The 2,878-nt window shown below is 44.4% G+C and overlaps 1 protein-coding gene across 1 annotated transcript in view; it reads left to right on the forward strand.

Moving 5' to 3' along the window:
* CTNNBL1 (catenin beta like 1) overlaps window positions 1–2,878 on the forward strand; it is a 155,363-nt gene that overhangs the window by 77,873 nt on the left and 74,612 nt on the right. Inside the window, exon 6 of the mRNA XM_042462623.1 lies at window positions 780–873. Coding sequence (XP_042318557.1) covers window positions 780–873 — 94 coding nt within the window. The remainder of the gene's footprint in view (window positions 1–779; window positions 874–2,878) is intronic.

Consider the following 2,878-nt stretch of genomic DNA (forward strand, 5'->3'; position numbering starts at 1 on the left):
TTTTTTCAAACTCTGCAGTCCCTCTCAAAAGGAAATGGCACAACACCTCTTCCTGTCGCCATTTTGAGAGTGAGTGTAGAGAGAAATGGAGACATTTGGAGATGCTGGGCTTCCTATGGAAAGATGCAAGCTGGAGGGACTGTCCGGGGAAAATAGCCCTCTGTCCTAGGGCTACATAATGGAAGTGAGGCCATTATATCTTGGTGTAGGCTTTTTCTTCTCCCCATTTTTGGAAAGAGGAGGCTCCTTCTGGAGAGATTGCCAGGCCCTTGCATTTTGCTTTTTCCTCTTCTTGTTCGGCCGCTCGGCAGAGAGATGGAAGTGATGGGGAAATCCTGCACAAACAGGGCCTTTTGAGGCTGACAAGCGGCTGATGCCCAGCTGGGGAGTTTTGCTTGGCACTTTGGACGGCAGGGAGATTATGAGACAATCAGGCCCTGATTTGGGGGATAGCAGACTTATGACAAGGTTCACATTCTTCAGATGTTTTCCTTTTTTCCCCTGTTGTGTCTGACTCAGAAAAATTGTCCAATTAATTAAGGGGGGAAAAACATAGCGGTGGAGTTTGCGGGGGAAAAGCTTGACAGGAAGATTGTTCCCTGATCAAAACATTTCTTGCTGGAGCGCTTCTTGCTTTCTGTTTTCCCCCACCCTGGAAGCGTTTGATTTCTGACGTTCTGCCAACTCCTGTCTGCTGTGCTTGCCTTGCATCCCTCCCTAACCCAAACACTTCCCCTTCCACCATCCTAAATTTCTCCCTCTTTTCTCCCGTGGCCCAGGTTGATGGTCAGGTGGTGGCTTTGCTAGTACAAAACCTGGAACGTCTGGATGAAAGCGTCAAGGAAGAGGCTGACGGTGTCCACAACACTTTGGGTAAGCCGACATTGAGGGACTATGGCTCTCTGGGGGAGCCGGGTGAGAGGGGCACATGGCGGTGTGTGGAGGAAGGTGGGCACGCCATAGACTGGAGTGGGCAAAGTATATCCTGTGGACCAGGGCTCATTTTGTTGTTATTAATAATAATAATAATAACAATAATAATAATAATAATAACAACAACAACAATAACAATAATATATGTTTCTTACCCAATGGTCCCCATGGATCATAGAATCATGCTGCTTTATCACACTAGGGGCAAACAGGATTTAAATGAGAGTTAAACTATAGAAAACCTAGAAATGTCATGTGATAAGCATCAGAGACCCCAAGGGCCCTGATCCAGTCCAACCCCATTCTGTCACGCAGAAACTCTCAATCAAAGCATACCCAACAGATGGCCATCCAGCCTCTGCTTAAAGACCTCCAAGAAAGAAGACTCCACCAAAATCTCCAAGGGAGTGTTTCCTGCTGTAGAATAGCTCTTACAGTGAGGAAGTTTCTCCTAAGGTTTAGGTAGAATGTCTTTTTCTGTAGCTTCCTTCCATTTTTACAGGTCCTGTTTTCTGGAGCAGCCGAAAACAAGCTTGCTCCCTCCTCAACATGGCATCCCTTCAAATATTTAAACAGGGCTCTCATAGCACCTCTTAACCATCTCCTCTCCAGGCTAAACATCCCCAGCTCCCTAAGTTGTTCCTCATAGGGCTTTATGGTTTCTAGACCCTTCACTTTTTTAGTTGCCTTCCTTTGGACACACTTCAATTTCTCAACATCCTTTTTTAATTGTGTTGCCCAGAACTGGACACAGGATTATTCCAGGTGAGGCCTGACCAAAGCAGAATAGAGTGGCACTATTACTCCCCTTGGTCTAAAGACTATACTTCTATTGATGCAGCCTAAAATCACATTGGCCTTGTTAGCTGCTGCATTGTACTGTTGACTCATGTTCAACTTGTGGACTACTTGGACTCCTAGATCCCTTTGACATGTAGAAGTCTCCTTAATCAAGGATTGAGGTGGGGGACAACAACAATTAACAAACAACATTGGTTTAAGCACATTGGTTAAAACACACATCAGTTTTAAAGGACAAATAAGATGTGTGCATATTAAAAGAATCCACATTAAAATTCATCATTTAACATTCACTGTTTAAAAATCATTTAAGTAAGCCTTCCAGAAGAGACTGGTCTTCTATGCTTCTTTAGTCAGCATATGCAGCTGTTGAGTCTCTTCCAACAGGTCATTCCACCGTCTGGGATGGCTGAAGAAATGTCTCAAACACATCCGATGGGGCATGGGGTGCAATTTTGGCATGTTCTGGCCCCAAGAGAAGCCTTTTTTTTCCAAGAAAAGGTGACCTGAAGGCCATCATGGGGTCATTTCCTCAAAAGACTGTTTCTGGTTCTAAAAGAGCTCACAGAAGGCCAAGGAAATGGTACCCTACATCTGCTGGGGGTGTTTTGAGGCCAAAAAGGTCAGAACAACTTTTTACAAGACAGGTGGCTTTCCAAGGTCCCTTGAAAGGGCAGTTAAGCCCCTGGACTTTATTATTATTATTATTATTATTATTATTATTATTATTAACCTTTATTTATGAAGCGCTGTAAATTTACACAGCGCTGTACATGCAATCTTTTTAGTTAGACGGTTCCCTGCCCTCGGGCTTCCAATCTAAAAAGACATGACACAGAAGGAGAAGGGAGTGGTGGAGGGAAAGGGTCAGAGGTCCAGCAGTTCCTCTCTACCTCCAAGGCCTGGACCAAGGCAGATGGACTGGAAGGAGGGCTTGGCTTCATAATGGATGGTTAATCTTCATCCAGGGAAAATACATACTCTCAGGTAGGATAATACATATACAATACATAGCAATAGAGGAAATGGTTTGATAAACAGGCACCAATTATGCAATGCTGGGAAGGCTTCTCTGAACAGGATGGTTTTCAACTCCATTTTGAAGCTGGTTAAAGAAGTGATGGCTCTTGCATGTGGGGGAAGA

This window comes from Sceloporus undulatus, chromosome 4 (assembly GCF_019175285.1).
Source record: "Sceloporus undulatus isolate JIND9_A2432 ecotype Alabama chromosome 4, SceUnd_v1.1, whole genome shotgun sequence".
In the NCBI taxonomy this organism is placed as follows: domain Eukaryota; kingdom Metazoa; phylum Chordata; class Lepidosauria; order Squamata; family Phrynosomatidae; genus Sceloporus; species Sceloporus undulatus.